The sequence below is a fragment of the Hemitrygon akajei genome, chromosome 3, assembly GCF_048418815.1.
Source record: "Hemitrygon akajei chromosome 3, sHemAka1.3, whole genome shotgun sequence".
NCBI lineage: Eukaryota > Metazoa > Chordata > Chondrichthyes > Myliobatiformes > Dasyatidae > Hemitrygon > Hemitrygon akajei.
The window spans coordinates 164,862,773-164,881,598 of record NC_133126.1 but is presented as its reverse complement, the minus strand read 5'-3'; the positions used below and the strand labels follow the sequence as shown (position 1 = coordinate 164,881,598).

At 43.0% G+C, this 18,826-nt stretch overlaps 1 protein-coding gene across 1 annotated transcript in view; it reads right to left on the bottom strand.

The window, feature by feature from the left end:
- mccc1 (methylcrotonyl-CoA carboxylase subunit) overlaps positions 1–16,701 on the bottom strand; it is a 62,856-nt gene extending 46,155 nt beyond the window's left edge. The window contains exons 1-3 of the mRNA XM_073041238.1: positions 16,435–16,701; positions 2,760–2,803; positions 1,596–1,735 (exon numbers count right to left, since the gene is read on the bottom strand). Of these exons, the coding sequence (XP_072897339.1) occupies positions 1,596–1,735; positions 2,760–2,803; positions 16,435–16,493 (243 nt within the window). The 5' untranslated portion in view covers positions 16,494–16,701. The remainder of the gene's footprint in view (positions 1–1,595; positions 1,736–2,759; positions 2,804–16,434) is intronic.
- Between the last annotated feature and the right edge of the window lie 2,125 nt (positions 16,702–18,826).

Genomic DNA, 18,826 nt, shown 5'->3' with positions numbered 1-18,826 from the left:
CCCTTCCTAATAAAGGGAAAAGGAAGTGTCTCCTTTCACAGCGAGAGGGGAGATGTAACAAAACAACTCGCTGATTTACAGTGTCAAAAGACTGTCACGCCACTTTCTCTCCCAAGTTCAGTGACCCGAAAATTGGCAACGTCTTACCCACCAACGAGAGAGAGAGAGAGAGAGCACAACTTGCCGAGTACACAGCCTCCGATGTTCTGTTCTCTCCTGTGATGCTTCAGTCGGTGGCACCAGTACAAAATCAGCCTGTCCTCAGGGTCACAAAAGCTCAGAACCCCGAAGATGTGCTCGTCGTCCAGGCTGCGTCCTCGGGGTATCGAAAAGCCGGCTGTGAGTCTCCGGGAGCGGTCCCACCACCACAAAGAACCAAAAAGTGAGTGTAACTCCAAGTCAGGGTCTTCTGCACTAGCCTCCTCCAAGATCCAACAGGACATCTTTTCTGGCCCCTAGTGCTTATCCACCCTAATTTGTCTGAAGACAGCAACCACGTCCTCTTTTGCAGTCCAGGTATAGTCCATGGCCTCATTACTCTTTTGTCTTAGCTCTATAGATTCTGTGTCAGTCTCCAGAATAAATACAAATGTAAAACATCCACTGAAGATCTCCATCACCTCCTTCAGCTCCATGAATAGCTAACGCAGATCTTCACGTGGACCAATTTTGTTCCTTACTATCCTTTTGCTCTTAATATCTCCAAGTAGGATATAAATTAATATATCCGTGGGATTCTCTTTCACCTTGTCTACCAAACTATCATCATGCTTCTTTTAGCCCTCCTGACCTCCCTCTTATGTTCTCTCGTATTTCTTGCACTCAAGTGCCTCAATTGTCCCTTGCTGCCTATACTTGCTATACACCTCCTGCTCTACTTAACCACTACCCACAGCTTGCCTCTTCTCCCCTCTTCCCTTCCAAGTCACAGAACCAGAAACCTGACTGCTGTGGTTTTCCTCTGCTAGGTCAGTACTCATCATGTTTTAATTTCTCCTGTTTATAGTTGACTGCTTATATCACAAGGTACCGGGCATTAAGGATAAAGGAGTAGTGGGCAGACTATCCAGGCGAGATACATTGTTAACTAACATATAATATGTTTCTTTGGATGCGTTCAGTATAGGAATACAGGGATTCAGACCTGAAGTTATCCTAGGTAATTTCTAAAGTAAGTACATGTTCCGAAGGGCCTGTGTTGTGCTCTAGGTTTTCTATGTTTCTATCATTCCAACTCATGAATGCAGCAGCTAATATCATTACTGTAAATACCTTATACCATCAGCTGTCAAAATAATTTGCAAATAATTCTGGAAAGAATATTCAGCTTCTGTGTTACTGCACGGTCATAGTGGCTAATCATTAAACACCTTTTAGTATTGACTAGATTAAAAGTGAATAGTGCAATGGACTGATTGAAAGAGTCCATTTTGTAGCTCCAGTACTGTGAATTTTAAGTCCTTCTTTCTCCCAGCAATAGGATCCTACATTCTGACGAGCAGATGTAACTCTGGTTCACTGGATTAATGCAAAATAAGCATAAATGCCTGCATGAAGCATCCTCATGCTCTGTGTGGTCTAATATCATGACTTACCATTGAGACGTGCATGGAATTTTTGTCCGCTTCACTGTAAACCGCCACAGAACGCACACCCATCTTCTTCGCTGTCCTCATGACCCTGCAGGCAATCTCGCCTCGATTTGCAATGAGGACTTTCTCTATTCTGCAACTGCCTATTTAACAGATTAAGAATCGGTTTAGTTTTAAGGGGCTTTCTTGTATAATATATTTAAATATAGAGTAGATAGATGTCACACTATTAAGAAAAAGATCATTTTGGCTCACTAGGCATTATCCTGAATCCAAATGTCTATGAACGACAATGTGACAGGTTAGATTTCAACCTCAGAGTTTATTTCACAACAATCACTTACAATTTCTATGAAGAAAGCAACACATGCTGTCATCAAAACAAAATTGAAATCACTTAATTTTGGTAATTACTGTGAATTGAAACCGACTGGCTGATCTTGGGGCTGTTATCTAGTGTTACCTGATACCAACAAACAATAACTAGGTATTTACATAGTGGATAGTGCCACTCCAGTCACAACAATGCTGAATGTTCAGATTAGATACTAATAATACATTTCATTTCAGCTCCACACAATTCCTTCCCCAACATCTGACAAAGAAATGCAATACTTGACGGGATTGACACTAGCAACAAGACTTAATTGAAAAAAGATGTGAAAGTGAATTCTGTTAAAGTCAGACATGAGTGATAACGTTACATCAGCAAGCAGATATTAAAATACTGTTGGAACTGCCATGTGGCAATCAGGTTCTTACAAGGGTCCACTGCACTTGAACGTAAATCTGTTTGCCCTAAAGAGATTTCTAGAATGTACTCAAAATTCTCATGATATCTATTCATAATGCTTATAATAAAATCTATCAACTGTTGCAATATCTTTTATCAACATTTCTAACAATTTCCCATTTTGCTCATTCATTGACACAATGAATGTTTACACCTTTTATTATTGACTACATTAACTGTGAATCATGCAATGGGCTGAGTTGAAAGAGTCCATTTCGTACCTCCATTAATGTGAATTTCTTCTGCATAATACGGAGTTGACATTGATAACTGAAATATGAGCTACGTATTATTCAGGAAGACAGACATAAACTACAAATGGGTGTAAACTTGAATTAGCAGTGATGGAGGTGAGCACAAAAGAAAAAAGATACCTGTTGCAGCATTCCTTACGCATGTTCGTGCACAAGACCATTGCCTGCAAAATTTCAAGGAGAAAAGTTAAAAGACTTACTTAAAGTTATAGCTTCTTAAATTGTCTGGCTAATTAAAATCCTTTATTTAGAAAGTTATATGACTGCATTTAATCAACAACAAAACAACAAATTCATGAGTACAATAATGGAAAAAATTGTTGATTTGCACAAACTCTTCATACAAGCAGTCAGTTTGACTAGATATCGTAAAAATATAAGCTTTTTAAATCTATCTAATTTCATTATAAATGATTGTTAAAAGTATTGCTACTACAGAAAACCAGCAAAGTAATACAAAAAAAAGTTATGCAAGAGATTCTGCAGATGCTGGAAATCCTGAGAACACACACAAAGTGCTGGAGGAAGGGCAGAGTCTTGGAACATTACAGAAGTGAAAATAAGCTGAATTGTTTATGGTAGGATTATGATCATGGACTTTATGGAAAAGCCTATAAAAAGTAGCAGATAATGTACAGTCCATTCATGGGTAAAGCCTTCCCCAACATTGAACACATCTACAAGACGCGCGCTGTCGTAGGAAAGCAGCATCGATCATCAAGCAGCCCCACCATCCAGGCCATGCTCTCTTCTCAATAATGCCATCAGGAAGGAGGTACAGGGGCCTCAGGTCCCACACTACCAGGTTCAATCCTCAGGCTCTGGAACTAAAGGCGATAACTTCACTCACCCCAGCATGGAACTGTTTCCACAACCTATGGACTCACTTTCACGGACTCTATAAATCACATTCTTGATATTTATTGATTGATTGATTGATTTATTTATTATTATTATTATTATTATTATTTTGTTTTTTATATTTGCACAGTTTGTTGTCTTTTGCAGATTGGTTGTTTGTCTTTGCTGTGTGTGATTTCCATTGATTCTATTGTGTTTCTTTTTATTTACTGTGAATGCCTGGAAGAAAATGAATCTCAGGGTTGTATATGGTGACATTTGAACATTGGCTGGTCTGGAGTACTCGATGTTCCAAACACGTGATCCCTGTCCAAGCAGAATTCACCAAAAGATAGTAGGGCATCGGACTTTTCGTCTTTTGTTAAATGTTTTACTAAATACTTTTCTTTTGTTGGTAACTTAGTTATAATTACTATGTGAGCCATTTCTCTTATTTAACATCTTCCCTGATCTAAAACAGCCTCTGAATCAGGATATTTTGGTAGAGTTGGCTAGATCTGTGTGGAATGTTTAAGAGAAAAGGTAAAGCTAGAAAAGCCCGAGATAATCTGTATCCTGGGCTCAGATAGATTTAGACCCCTGGCAAACATGCTAGCAAACTGGGATTTCCAAGGCATAAGGAAAGGAAAGCAAAATTATTTGTCAGTGGCTGCAAAGGATTGTTTAGTCAGGGTTCCCCAATCAGAAAGGAAATGTGCCCCAGACAGGTTGCATCTTGTCAACAGGGTTATGAAAGGCTTATGCAGAAATTAGTGAACTGAATCAGAAAATTCAATCAGATATGGCACTGTTGAGGGAAGCAGAATTCAATTTTAGGCCATCAGTGGAGAAACAGAAGAAGTTAGCAACAGGAGAATAGAGTTTGTGATGGGAATTGAAAACAATGGCTCGGCCTTCCCAATTGTTTAGTTAGAGGAATTATCTACTCTTATATTACCTGATTTAGGACAAAGAATATAATTGAATACCTATAACAGAACCAGATAGGCACTGTTTTAGACACAACAGAGGGGGAGGGGGTGAAATTACTAGTCAGGGAAAATTAGTCACAGCTGTGCTCCTCAGGCAGGACAGACTGGAGGGCTTGTCTACTGAGGCTGTGTGGATGGAAACGAGGAATAAGATTATGTTACAGACCTTCCAATAGTCAGTAGGATTTACAGGAGTAAATTTGCAGAGAGATTGCAGACAGTTTTAAGGAAAGTAAGGTTGTGATAGTAAGCAATTTTAACTTTCGACTATTGACTGGGACTCCCATACTCTAAAATGGTTTAGAGTTTGTGAAGAATGCATGTTCAGGAAAGTGTTCTTAATGGAAGTCGATACTGGATCTCCTATCATGTGAAGGTGACAGATGTGTTTGTAGAGGAAAACTTTGGATCTAGTGGTCATAATTCCATTCATTTCAAGATAATTATGAAGAATGATGGGTTGGCCCTCGGGTTCAGTTTCTCAGTTGGAGAAAGGCTAATTTTGATGGCATCAGAAAGGATCTGGCAGGCATGGACTGAGACAGGTTTTCGACAAAAGGAATGCTTGGTAAGTGGGAGGCCTTCGAAAGTGAAATTTTGAGAGTACAGAGCTTGTAGGTCCCTGTTAGAATAAAAGGCAAGTTTAACTGGTTTAGGAAACCTTGGTTTTCGAGGTATGTGGAGGCAATAATTACGAAGAAGGAGGTGTATAGGCAGCAAGGAACAAATGAGGTACTTGAGAAGTATAAGAAATGCAAAAGAACACTTACAAGGGAAATCAGGACTAAAAGAGGTTCTGACAGACATGGTGAAGGAGAAGCCCAAGGGCTTTTACAGATATATTAAGAGCAAAAGGATAGCAGGTGAAAATTGGTCCACTTGAAGATTAGCGTGGTCATCTATGCATTGATCCAAAAGAGGGTGGGGAGATCTTAAATGGAATTTTTTGCATCAAGGGGATGGACACAGAGACTATAGAACTGTGGCAAACCAGCAGTGAGTTCATGGACCATACACGGACTACAGAAGAGGAGGTGTTGCTGTCTTGAGCCAAATTATAGTGCAAAAATCCCTGACGAGGTGTCCCCACGGACCCTGTGGGAGGCTAATGCAGAAATTACAGGGGCCTTGGCATGGATATTTAAAATGCCCTTAGCCACAGGAAAGGTGCTGGAGGACAGCTAAAGTTGTTCCATTGTTCAAGAAAGGCTCTAAGAATAAGTGAGGAAATTATAGGCTGGTGAGCCTGATATCAGTACTGAGTAAATTAATGGAAGGTATTTAAGGGACAGACTGGACACCTGTGATAAATAGTGTGCCTCAGGGACTGTTGCTTCTTCCATTGCTTGTCATCTATATCAATGGTCAGGATGATAATGCGAGTGAGACTAAAATTCAATCAGCAAATATGCAGATGACACTAAGATTGGGGATATAGTGGACAGCGAGGAAGGCTATCAAAACTTGCGGGGATATAACGGGGATGTGGGAATACAAATCCATAATTCCTTGCAAGTGGCATAACAGGTGGATAGGGCCTAAGGAGAGCTTTTCAGATCAGATTCATTTATTTATCATGTGTACATTGAAACATACAGTTGTTTGTGTTAACAGCCAACAGAACCTAAAGATGCGCTGGGGGCAGCCCACAAGTGGTGCCAAGATGGCAAAGCTACAATGTTCAACGGAACAACACAAGCAACACAACAAAGACAACAGCACTCCCTCACTTCTCGCTGCTGCCATCAGGAAGGAGGTACAGGAGCCTCAGGATCCGTACCACCAGATTCAGGAACAGAGATTACCCCTCAAGCATCAGGCTCTTGAATCAGAAGGGATAACTTCACTCACCAAGACACTTTGAAGCTGTATAAGTCATTGGTGAGGCCTAATTTGGAGAGTTATGTGCAGTTCTGGTCACTCACCTACAGGAAAGATGTAAATAAGATTGAAAGAGTGCAGAGAAAGGATGTTGCCAGGACTTGAGGATCTGAGTTATAGGGAAAGGTTGAATAGATTAAGACTTTGTTCCCTAGAATGTAGGAGATTGGGGCGAGATTTGATAGAGATATACAAAACTATGAGGATATAGATAGGGTAAATGTGAGCAGGCTTTTTTCACTGAGGTTGGGTGAGACTAGAACCAGAGGTCATAGGTTAAGGATGAAAGATGAAATATTTAAAAGAAACCTGAGCGATAACTTCTTCACTCATTAACAGAAGAGGAGCGGAGCTACGATGGTGCCAGACAGCAGACCCTTCGAGCTCATCTGCGGAAACAGTTTGATGTCTACCTTTAACATCTCTCTTTCTCCTTTGCAAGGCGGATGGGACTCTTTGGTTCTTCATGACGCAGGTTCCCGCTCTTGGGGTTCACCGACCGGCTGTTGCTCAATATCTTAAAGACATGGCCTAGAAGACGAATGCGCCTTCAGGGCTCTGAGGCTTTGCGGCCCTGGGGACGAACTGCTTCTCTGCTGGCGCTGCCAACCAAAGCATTGCAGGAGAAAACGGAGTATCAACAACAGCGGATCAGCTGTCGGAGGGGTTTGTACTCAGATTGCTCTTTCTCTTGCAGGTGGCAGAGAGTTTGTCGCCAATTCTCAAGTTGGAGAACTTGGGGAAAGAAACGTGTTGCAGCAGACTTTAACACCGCAAATCAGCAATTTTTATTGTCTTGCTGGTCTCCCCTCACATTGTGTGACACCTCTCTGTTCCTTCATTAGGCAGGGGGGAGAGGGGGAGAAGAGGAGGGAGAAGAGAGGGAAGAGTGAGTGCGCGCGCCTGTGGTACATCAAATTGTCAGGTGAATGATTAGTTTGTTGTACTGCAGAACATAATCTTTATCGGGGGTTTTCCTATTGCATGCTTGGTGGGCGGAGGGTGCTGATGTGTTTTGCTGAAGTAAGTGGGGGAGGGGTAGGGTCGAAGCTTTGCTGTTGCTTGTGTGTATGGGGGTAAGGGGCTTTGGGGTTCTGACATTTTTACTGTCACTCATTCCTTCTGTTTTCCTGGATGTCTATGAAGAACAAGAATTTCAGGTTGTATATTGATTACATTCTCAGGTATTAGATGGAGCTATTGAACTCAGAGGGTGGTGAGCGTGTGGCACGAGCTGCCCGTGCATTCAATTTCAACACTTAAGATCGTATTGGATAAGTACATGCAGGGGAGGTGTATGGAGGGATATGGTCCAGGTGCTGGTTGATGGGACTAGGCAGAATAGCAGTTCAGTATGGACTAGAAGGGCCAAAGGGTTGTTTCTCTGCTGCAGAGCTCTGCGACTATAACAGTCAAGAGAAGTGATGCTGTGGTAAAGTTTGCTGCTTTCAGCATACTGTACATATGGAAACCAGCTCCTGGTGCTGGTGTGATGCTTCTGACGACAAGCACATTGATGTGAAATAGGACAGACAAGGCTGTGTTTCTGCATGACACTAAATATATCACAGCAGTCCCAGGAAGAGATGCCCCAGAGTCATAGAGTCGTAGGGAAATGCCAGAGAGAAACAGGTCCTTCAGCCCACACCAATTGTCATCCGTCCATTTACATTAATTCCACATTAAACCCATTCTTTATTCTCCCCACATTATCAACTAACTCACCCACACACTGGAGACAATTTAGAATGGCCAACTAACATACTCCGGATGCATGAGGAAAGTGGATCCCCTGAAGGAAACTCACGCGAACACAGGGAGAAAAGGCAAATTCAACACTTGGCAAAGAGATGCAAAGACTCTACCAGCTACATCGCTGTACCACACAAATGACAATTCTGTAGGTGGGACTGGGTAGCTAGGGAAAGAACCAAGCAAATGCAGTGTGATCCAGTGCAGAGAATAACATTGGGCAGTATGACCGGTTTTAAAAGGCAAGAAAGCCAAAGAGTAATAGATTATCTTTGTTAAAGATCACTGTGGATGCCATTAGTAACTTTGATCAAAGTAGCTCTGATATTATTACTGGTACAGAAGTTCAGTTTGTGAGGTTCAAGTATCTCCCCGGTATAATAATTGGGATGTCACTTACTCCTGAGAACTCAGCAAGGAATAGGAGATGTTATAATAGTCACAGAGGAATGCATAGGACAGAGAGATTAAATGAATTTTCTTTGCTGAGGACAGGTAATGATAATAGGCTCTAAGAACATAGCACAATCCACAGTTTTTTTAATATGTGTTAATGTTCAATATTTCATGCTTTTGAATGCTAAAATGCCAATTAATTTTGCCCTGGACTGTTTTAGGCTCAATGACCATCTTTGTCAGATTTATCCTCACTCTTTCTTTAAACAAATGGTATAACTTTAGTAATCTTGCAGGTCTCTGGCACCTGAAGGGTAAGATATTGGCCCGAGTCTCCGCAACATCTACACTTCCAAGGTTTAGAATGCATCCAATCTGAGCCAGGTCATCTTTCTACTTTAAAGACTGTCAAGTTGTTTTTTTAAGAACCTTCTTATTATCTATTTTTGTCCTATAAAATTATTATAAAATTTTTTTAATTGTCATGACTCTTAATATAAGTAAAATATCAGAGATTGATAAGGAATAGTCTTTTTTGGTACAAAAAACTACTTGTAATTAAGGATTACATTCTCTCCTATTTTAGAGCAAAATTATACCATACATTTACAGATAATCCACATTTATTTAGAATACATTATTGACCCCTTTCAGTGGAAGGTACTTCTGTGGATTTTTACTTTCATAAATAACAATCTCTTTAACTACGTAAGGTCTATTTGTTCTTTCACATAATCAAAGTACAATTATTATTAAAGTATGTAAACTATACAACCTTGAGATTCGTCTCCCTACAGGCAGCCACAAAACAAAGAAACCCAATAGAATTTATTAAAAGAAAAGAAGAATGTCAAACACCTGACGTTCAGAGAGAAAAACACAAATTGCGCAAACAATAAAAGCAAATAGTATTACACTTGAAGTTCACGAAAGTGAGTTGGCAATCAGTCAGTTGCAGGCCCCAGCCTCGGTTTAGTGCAGAGATGAGTAAATCTCACAGAGCAGCAAGAATCAAGTTTCTTTACAAATCCTAAAGATTCTGCATTTGCAACACTCTATATTTCACACAGCATACCATAAGTACATTTAGATAGCTATTTGAAGAAATTATAGGTAACCTGCTTTGACAGTCACAGGATTGTTCCAGCTGTCAAAAATCTTATGATTGGTAAAAATAAAGCATATTTCCAGTAACTTACACATAATAAAGCTATCAGAAATGGCAAGAGACTGTCTCAGTGCAAAGTCAAGTTGCAACCAGCTGTCAGTTGTTGCAGGGATTACATTCTATAATGAGCTACATAACTAAGTCAGGCAGCATCGCTGATAACAACACATCCCAATGATCTTGCATGCTCTGAACGTAACAGGATTGGCATGTCACCACCCACCCCGACAGCCTCCAGTGCAACTGAACCCACAGCAACCATTGTGGATGCAAGATCAGTCTGCTGGAGAGTGAACCCATGGAAAGCATCTGGCCCAGATGACGTCCCTGGCCATGTCCTTAGATCCTGTGCAGATGCTGATTATTTGCAGACATCTTTAATCCCTCCGCTTCAGTGTGAGGTTGCCCCCTGTTTTAAGACGACCACCATCATCCCGGTACCTAAGAAAAACAAGGTTATGCACCCTAATGACTACTGCCCAGTGGCTCTTGCATCTACCATCATGAAGTGCTTCGAGAGGCTGTTTATGGCATGCTTTCCAGCCTTCTAGACAATTAGACAACCGCTTCCAGAGTGGCATGGTAGTGTGGTGGTTAGCACAACACTTTACAGTACAGGTGACCCAGGTTCAATTCCCACCACTACCTGTAACGACCGCGTGGGTTTCCTCAGGTTCTCCGGCTTCCTCCCACAGTCCGAAGACGTACCAGTTGGTCGGTTAAGTGGTCATTATAAATTGTCCTGTGATTATGCCAGGGATTAAACTGGGGACTGCTGGGTGGCACGGCTTGAGAGGCCGAAGGGCAGACGCCATCTCCCTGGCCCTACTCTCAACTCTGGAGCAGGTATCTCTGTAGACCTACTGCCAAAACAGGTCTACAGCAGACACCATCTCCCTGGCCCTACTCTCAACTCTGGAGCAGGTATCTCTGTAGACCTACTGCCAAAACAGGTCTACAGCAGACGCCATCTCCCTGGCCCTACTCTCAACTCTGGAGTAGGTATCTCTGTAGACCTACTGCCAAAACAGGTCTACAGCAGACGCCATCTCCCTGGCCCTGCTCTCAACTCTGGAGCAGGTATCTCTGTAGACCTACTGCCAAAACAGGTCTACAGCAGACGCCATCTCCCTGGCCCTACTCTCAACTCTGGAGCAGGTATCTCTGTAGACCTACTGCCAAAACAGGTCTACAGCAGACACCATCTCCCTGGCCCTACTCTCAACTCTGGAGCAGGTATCTCTGTAGACCTACTGCCAAAACAGGTCTACAACGGATACCATCTCCCTGGCCCTACACTCAGCTCTGGAGCAGGTGGACAATAAAGACACCTATATCAGACTATAGTTTACTGACAACTGCTCTGCCCTCAACTCTATAATTCAACCCCAAACTCCAAGACCTGGAAGTGAATAACTCACTTTGTAACTGGATCCTCGATTTCCTGACCAATAGTCTGCAAACTGTAAAGAATATCTCCACCACAATTATTCTCAACAATGGTGCCCTACAAGACTGCATCCTGAGCCCTCTCAGCACACTCATGACTGCGTGGCTAGATTCTGCTTTAAGTCTATCTATGAGTTTGCAGATAATACACCATAGTGGGCCAGCTTCAAGTTGTAACAGTCAGAGTACAGTAAAGGTATAGAGAGCTTAGTGACATAGTGTCATGATAACAAACTTTCTATCAATGTCAGCAAAAAATAAATGCTGGTCATTGACTTCAGGAAGAGGGGATTGCACATGCTCCTGTTTCCATCAACTGGTCGAGAGCTTAAAGTTCCTAGGAGTGAACATCATCAATAATATATCCCGGTTCAACCACGTAGACACCAAAAGCAGTAAAGTTCACCAATGCCTCTGCATCCTCAGGAGGCTAAAGAAACGTGGCAAGTCCCCGCTGACCCTTACCAACTTTTATCAAACCACCACAGAAAGCATTCCGGCTTGACATGGCAACTGCCCGTGACTGCAGAGAGTTGTGGATGCAGCTCACCACGTTACAGAAACCATGCTTTCTATTGCTTATTGCTGTCTCAGTGCAGCATAATCAAAGACTCCTCTCACCCCAGACATTCCCTCTTCCCCCATCAGGCAAAAGATACAAAAGCCTGAAGGAAAGTATGTACCTCTAAGCTAGAGGAGAGCTTCTACCCCACTTTTATAAGAGATTGAATGGTGTCCTTGTACAATCTACCTTGTTATGACCTTGCACAATACTGTCTACCTGCACTGCACTTTATCCTGCATTCTGTTATTTCTTTACCTTGATCTGCTTCAATGTACGGTGCAGTGAATTAATCTGTGTGAACAGGGTGCAAGACAAGCTTTTCACTGTACCTCAGTGCATGAGACAATAATAAACTCCTTTCAATTCGAGAGAGCGAGTTCACTTGCTTAACTTTACTGAATGATGCAACTTTGACTAATGTGATCCCCATAGCTCTGATTTATTGGGTGCCCCCACACTGCCAACACAAACTTGACAACATCAACTAGACAAATAGCTTGGTCCAGTATTGATACCATACTACGATGGCCCATTGCTCTACTGGCTAAATTACTGCTAATATTGTGAGGAAACATTAAACCAGATTTCCACCAACCCTATTATATGAATATATTTGAAAAAAAGCAAGGAAATTCTCCATTACTATTACTTAGTCTATTTTTCTGGCATGATGTGAGACCAGCAGAAGAAGATACTTGCCCATGATGTGGTGAACCCACAGATCTCAGCAAAAACCTCCAGTTAGGGAAACTTAAAAGTTCCCGAGGGGTCTTGACCGGAAAGGGGAATTTTTAAACCCCCCTCTAAAAACCGTATATTTGAAATTTCCTTCCCCAGAGGGCAACAGAAACTTTTGAATATTAAGGCAGAAGTTGAAAGATTATTGATAAATCTGAAGCGAAAGATTACCACAGGTAAGTTTGAAATGTAGAGTTAAGGTCATGATCTTATTAAATGATAAAGCAGGTTTAAGGGGTTGAATAGTTTACCCCATTTCCATTACATTTGTTTTTATGTAAACACCAATGATTTTGGTTTTTTTATTTTAATAAAAACAAAATACAGTAAACAAGAAACAGTCTTAAAACCAATGCCTCAATGTCACCGAAGACACTTACAAATTTCTACAGCTGAATGGTAGTGAGCATTCTGACAGGGGGCTTCACAGCCTGGTAAGGGGACTCCAGGATCACAAGAGTCCACAGAACTCCGTACTGTATATTCAGAAAGTCCATTATGGACACAACACACTCAACCACTGAGGGCATCCTCAAGAGGCAGTGCCTCAAAAAGGCAGCATCCATCACTAAGGGCCCTTATCTCACTACTACCATCAAGAAAGTACAGGAGCATGAAAACCCACACTCAAAAGATTCAGAAAGAGCTTCCTCCATCTGCCATCAGATTTCTGAATAGTCGACGATACCCTGCACAGGCCCAGCTAATTCTCCCCACCCCTCAACCAGGGCAAGGAAGCTTTAGTGTTTGTTTCACTGCCATGCACCAATGTTAACCAATGCAAACCCACCACACTGCAATGAAAATCAGAGGCAGCGCCCAAGAATCCTGAAGACCTGGAGGCTTACGGTGTGGTATATAGAGAACCTGCAGTACAGCACCCAGAGCCTGGGAACCCCACAGCCTAGTACTGAGGCTAATCCAAAGCCTGACGCTTCAGCAACTTGGGGAAGTTACAACTTAGACCCTAAGATATAGGAGCAGAATAAGGCCATTCAGCCCATCGAGTCTGTTCTGCCATATCATCATGGCTGATCCAATTTTCTCTCTCAGCCCCAATCTCCTGCCCTCCCCCTGTATCCCTTCATGTCCTAACCAATCAAGAATCAATCAACCTCTGCCTTAAATATACATAAAGACTTGGCCTCCACAGCTGCTGTGGCAGCGAATTCCAGAGATTCACCACTGTCTAGCTAAAGAAGTTCCTCCTCATCTCCATTCTAAAGTGACGCCCCACTATTCTGAGGCAGTGTCCTCTAGTCTTAGACTCTCCCATCATAGGGAACATCCTCTCCACATCCACTTTATCCTTTCTCCATTCGATAGGTTTCAATGAGGTCACCCCTCATTTCTTCTGAATTCTAGTGAATACAGGCCCAGAGCCATCAAACACTCTTCACATGACAAGCCGTTTAGTCCTGGAATATTTTTGTGAACCGCCTTTGAAACCACTCCAGTTTCAGCACATCCTTTCTAAAGGTGCCCAAAACTGCTCACAATACTCCACGTGAGGCCTCACCAGTGCTTTATAAATCTTCAACATTACATCCTTGCTTTTATATTCTGGTCCTCTTGAAACGAATGTTGACATTGCATTTGCTTTCCTTACCACTGACTCAACCCACAAATTAACCTTTAGGGAATCCTGCAGAAGGACTCCCAAGTTCCTTTGCATCTCAGGTTTTTGCATTTTTTCTCTCTTTTTAGAAAACAGTAAACCCTTTCATTTCTTCTACCAAAGTGCATGACCATACACTTCCCAACACTGTATTACATGTCACTTCTTTGCTTGTCCTCCTAATCTAGTCCTTCTGTAGCCTCTCTACTTCCTCAAAATTACCTGCTCCTCCACATCTTTGTTATCATTGCAAAATTTGCAACAAAGCCATCAATTCCATCATCCAAATTGTTGATATATAATGTAAAAAAGATTCAGTCCCAACACTGACCCCTCTGGAACATCAATAGTCACCAGCAGCCAACCAGGAAAGGCTCCCTTTATTCCCACTCTTGCCTCCTGCTAATCAGCCACTGCTTTATCCATGCTAGAATCTTTCCTGTAATACCATGGGCCTGTAGCTTGTTAAGCCACCTCATGTGTGGCATCTTGTCAAAGGTCTTCTGAAAATCCAAGTACGCAACATCAACTGATTTTCCTTTGTCTATCCTGCTTGTTATTCCAGCAGATTTGTCAGACAAGATTTTCCCTGAGGAAACCAATGCAGACTACAGCCTATTTTATCATATACCTCCAAGTACCCTGAAACCACATCCTTAACAATTGACTCAATATCTTCCCAACCACTGCGGTCAGACTAACTGATCTATAATTTCCTTTCTTCTGACTTGGCCCAAGGCAAGTCCCAACCAAACATCTGGGCAAGCCTCAGCCTAGCATCTAGGAAACCCAGAACCAACACTAGGTTGACCTGCAACCTGGTACCCAAGCACATGAGAGCAATGGTAAGGAAATCTGCAGCTCACACAAAACGCTGGGCAACATCTTTGCAGAGAAACAAAACAAGACCTCATGACCTACCCAGAACCTCCCTCTGGTTTCCCACCCCCTTCTCTTTATTCCACGATCCACTGTCCTCTCCTATCAAAAACAAGAGATTCTGTAGCTGCTGGAAATCTTGATCAATACACACAAAATGCTGGAGGAACTCAGCAGATCAGGCAGCATCTATGGAAGGGAATAAACAGACTACACTTCAGTTTGAGGTCCTACATCAGGACCGGAAAGGAAATGGGAAGAAGTGCAAGCCAGCAGGTGATAGGTGAAGCCAGGTGAGTGGGCTGGTGGAAGGGGGGATGAAGTAAGATGGTGAGAGATGATAGGTAGGAAAGGCTGAAGAAGGAATTTGATAGGAGAGGAGAGTGAATCATGGGAGATAGTGAAGGAGAAGGGGAACCAGAGGGAGGTGATGGACAGGTGACAAGAGGGGGTGTAAAAGGGGAGCCAGAATGGGGAATGGAAAGAAGCAGGAACAATTACTGGAAGTTATACAAATTGATGTTCATGCTGTCAGGTTGTAGGCTACCCAGATGGTGAGGCTTTCCTCCTCCAACTTGAGAGTGGCCTCTTCATGGTAGTCGAGGCGGCCATGGACTGACATGTCAGAAAGGGAATGGGAGGTAGAATTAAAAAGGCTGGCCACCAGGAAACCCTGCCTGCTGTGGCAGACAGAGTGAAATTGCTTGACAAAGTGTCCCCCCACCAATCTACATCGGGTTGCAACAATGTTGAGAAGCTGCACCAGGAGCACCCAGTACAGGAGAAGACCCTGACAGATTTGCAGGCGAGGTGTCACCTTACCTGGAAGGGCTGTTTGTGGCCTGAATGGTGGTGAGGGAGGAGGTGAAAGGAGGATTTCCCCATGGCCACACATTTTAATTCTACATCCCATTCTCAGGTTGGAGGAACTAAAGCTCATAATCGATCTGGGTAACCTCCAAACTGACAGCATCAACATTAATATATCTAACTTCCAGTAAATGCTTCAGCCTCATCTTCTCTCCTTTTCTATTTCCTCATTCTGTCTCCCTTTGTACACCTTCTCCTCTCCTTACCTGCCCATCATTTCCCTTTAGTATCCCTCCTCCTTCCCTTTCTCCAATGGTCACTCTCCTATCCTACCTGACTTCTACTTCACCCCTTTACCTTTTCCACCTATCATCTCTCAGCTTCCACTTCATTCCTCCACTTTCCCCCTTACCTGGTTCACCTGCCGGCTTGTACGCCTCCCCCTCCCGCCATCTTCTTATTCTGGCTCCTTCGCCCTCCCTTTCCAGTCCAGATGAAAGGTCTCGGCCCGAGATGACGACTGTTTATTCCCCTCCGCAGGTACTGCCTGGCCTGCTGAGCACCTCCAGCACTTTTGTGTTGCTCAGGATTAAATTCCAACATCTGCAGAATCTGACCTGCAGCTGTGTCAGTCACTCATACTGCAGCTGGAGCCTCTCCCAGCTCCGCTGGCCGATCACACCCCTCAGCGAGCCCCGGACACTCACTTTTTCAGGTTCCTCCTCAGCCAGCGCAGCAGTAGCTCATTCACTAGCACCGCCGCCATGCTCGAAACTTGATAGGGAGGGACAAAGAGAAAAGGGACCTCCTGTTGCAATCCCAAATTAAAGATATCTGAAACCAAATTGCTCCGTGCTTATGATGCTGTGGTTATCAAGAGTTGATTATTGTCTAAAACCGAAAAATAAATGTACGAGTTTGTGCTTTTTTACACTCAAACTTCCCGACGGTGTTCTAGTCCCTCTAGCCGACCCGTAGCGCGGTCACTGGGAACGAGCCAATCGCTTTCCAACAATAGAAACCATGCAGCCAATCGGATTTGGAGGGACCCTAATGCCCGCCTGGTTTGACGTCAGCAGGTAAGACGACCTTCACGGCGGAGGTGACTGCGCAGCGGGGGAGGAGCGCGCAAGTGGGCCGAGTGGCGGCAATGTCTAATACCAGAGGGCAGGTATTTAAGGTGAGGGGGGATAATTTCAAAGGCGATGTACTTTACACCGAGTGGAGTGGCGGTGGAGACCGATACTTCAGGTGCTTTCAAGAGACGTTTATATAGGCTACGAATGTGAGGATGGAGATATTGTGTTGGCATGAGGGGTTAGTGTACCATTTGATTATTAATTTATTTTGACGTGTATATTCTTCTCAGGTTCGATTTTAACAACATTTCGATGAGAAGTCCGCCATCCTCATCAGGGATGATGCCTAGACGTCTAGTCCGATGGTATATATACTCCCTAAGACTAGAGAATAAGAATTTTAACAGATTAAGGTCTCGCTCTAATTAAGAACTACAATATGATTTTAAACAACGTCGGACAGTGGGAATCTCACTGATTGAGGACTAAGCATCAGGAGGAACGGACGACGGGAGTTGCGTGTATAAATACCACCGGACTAGACGTGCCCAGGCATCATCCCTGATGAAGATGGGGGAGTTTGTCATGGAAACGGCGGCTAAAATCTAAACCTAGAAGCCAGAGAAGAGTTGTACGTCATATATGCACTAGATCCTTTTTCATTAATTTATTGGGATCGATCTTTGTGGACCGAAGGGCCTTTCCCTGTGTTCTACTGGTCTATGTAAAAGCGTATTGTAGCAGCATCACAGGCACACAGCATCATTAAGCAACATTCATAAGAAAAAATCTGAAGTGAAAATTGTACACAGCACCATTACCTCCATGAGGGACAGCTGGGCATATATGGTGGCAGAGCCCAAATCTGATCAGAAGTTGTCAAGCAGATACTTTTATGACAAAAGCAAACTCTTGAATGTATGGAGTCATAGAGCACAACAGCACAGAAACAGGCCCTTTGGCCGCTCTAGTCCATTCCAATCCAGTCTGTGTAGTCCCACCTACTTGCACCTGGACCATATCCATCCAAACACCTCTCATCCATGTGCCTACCTAAACTTACAATTGAACCCACAACTGTGACTTCTGTTGGCAGCTCATTCCAAACTTGTGGCATCTTCTGAGTGAAGAGGTTTCCCCCAGATTTCCCTTCAATTTTTCACCTTTCACCCTACTTCTAGTCTCACCCAATTTGAGGGGAAAAAGCTTGCATATCTTAACAACTTAATTTTGTATACCTCTATAAGATCTTCCCTCATTCTCCAGTGATCCAGGGAATAAAGTCCTAACCTTATCAGCTTTTTCTTATAACTCACGCCCTCAAGTCCTGGCAACATCCTTGTTAATTTTCTCTGCACACTTTCAAGCTTATTCATACCTTTTCTGTAGGTGTGACTAGGACTGCACACAATACTCTAAATTTGGCTAATAATGTCTTGTACAACTTCAGAATAAAGGCTGATTTATACTTCTGTGTATTAGGCCACGCCTTAGCCTTCGTAAGTGGCCTGTGCCATTTATACCTGTGCGTTAGTGTGTCTGCGTCACTCTGCAATTCACTGCCAAAACGCTAGTTGGTGGTGGGGTTTCTATGCCACTGTGTAGAGTTTCTTGGTATACTTCAAACAATGGCGACTGAGCGCATCATGTTGGAGCTAATAAATGTTGAATAAGGGTTACTTTTATTGAAGTTACTGCAACGAAGAAAAGAGAGAAGATGTCAGCGGAGATGCTGTATACAACCATTGAACGGATTGAGGCAAAAGGAGGGTGAATTTTCTTTGCTTGTCCTGCCACTGAGAGACATGGACGAGGAAGTGCATTTCAGCAGGTAGATTTGATGATTTGGTTCATTGTCTCCAACCATTTATTTTGCATCAGTGTATGCACAGTATGCCTATAGACAGGAGGAAATGTGATGTTACCATGCTGACCAATTACAGTTGTTGCGGTCTACGTCGCCGTGATGCACAGTTACATTTTTGGAGAGGTGTGCGTCAGGCTATGGCGTAGGTTACGT